General features: G+C 36.8%; 1 protein-coding gene across 1 annotated transcript in view; it reads right to left on the minus strand.

Annotated features, from left to right (window-relative positions):
- Positions 1–854, minus strand: part of LOC104989763 (lysozyme C-1) — an 8,010-nt gene extending 7,156 nt beyond the window's left edge. Inside the window, exon 1 of the mRNA XM_010841551.1 lies at positions 703–854. Within this exon, the coding sequence (XP_010839853.1) occupies positions 703–838 (136 nt within the window). The 5' untranslated portion in view covers positions 839–854. The remainder of the gene's footprint in view (positions 1–702) is intronic.
- Positions 855–1,334: the final 480 nt, after the last annotated feature.

Raw genomic sequence — 1,334 nt, forward strand, 5'->3', positions numbered from 1 at the left:
CCCTCTCCAGCATTTATTGCTTGTAGACTTTTGGATCACTAGCCATTCTGACTGGCATGAAATGGTACCTCATAGTGGTTTTGATTTGCATTTCTCTGATAATGAGCGATGTTGAGTCATCTTTTCATTGTGTTTGTTAGCCGTCTGTATGTCTTCTTTGGAGAAATGTCTATTTAGTTCTTTGGCCCATTTTTTGATTGGGTCATTTATTTTTCTGGAGTTGAGCTGTAGGAGTTACTTGTATATTTCTGAGATTTGTTGTTTGTCAGTTGCTTCATTTGCTATTATTTTCTCCCATTCTGAAGGCTGTCTTTTCACCTTGCTTATAGTTTCTTTTGTTGTGCAGAAGCTTTTAAGTTTAATTATGTCCCATTTGTTTATTTTTGCTTTTATTTCCAATGGGTCATAGAGGATCCTGCTGTGATGTATGTCAGAGAGTGTTTTGCCTATGTTCTCTTCTAGGAGTTTTATAGTTTCTAGTCTTACATTTAGAATGATATAGAATTTGACTCTCCCATTCTTCAATCCTTCACCTGGTACATCTGATTCTAAAGAAGCAAGTTGATGTTTTTAACCATGGTAAGTGTACAAATCCTCCAACAAAGAAAAAGCCCATTCACTCAAAGTCCCTTGCTTATTATTCATCCTCTGTTAGATCCACACCTGGTTAACTGTTTGGAAGGAGAAAGAAGAGTTACTTACAGTTTGCCAGACTGACTCCCTTATAGCCGTCCAATCCAAGTTTCTTCAGAGTTCTGGCAAGCTCACATCTCTCAAAGACCTTGCCCTGGACAGCAACAGAAAGGAAGAGAAACCCCAGAATAATGAGAGCCTTCATGTTGACTGAGAAGTCAAATGTCCAGACTGACCAGGGTGAGCTGGACTTGCTATTTAACATCTTTTCACTCCCCTCTTATCTCCCTGGTTTGGTGGCTCCACCCTCTGAGTCATGTGGAAAACAGAAAGAGCTTTTTGGTCCACACACTTGTAAAGTTTTTCTTCTTATCTTTGAAGAGATATATTCTGATATCGTAAGAATTAACCTGCAGAAAATAATGAAATGACATTGCTTAAAGACATTTCTCAGGAAGAACTGGAGTTAGCATTATTGCCAAAAGAGGAACTTCCTCTTATTTTATTATGAAGTTGAACAAGTATAAAGAAAAAAACCTGAATGAACATTTTACTCAACTGGTGATGAGCTCCCATTTGGATTAACATTCATTTACATTAAGGTGTTTTGCATATTGTCTTTATTTTTTCACTTAAAATTATTTTATATACACTTTTCACAAAGAACATGACACACTCCTGTTGTTCTGATTGGTAAATAG

This window comes from Bison bison, unplaced genomic scaffold (assembly GCF_000754665.1).
Source record: "Bison bison bison isolate TAMUID 2011002044 unplaced genomic scaffold, Bison_UMD1.0 scf7180017864163, whole genome shotgun sequence".
NCBI lineage: Eukaryota > Metazoa > Chordata > Mammalia > Artiodactyla > Bovidae > Bison > Bison bison.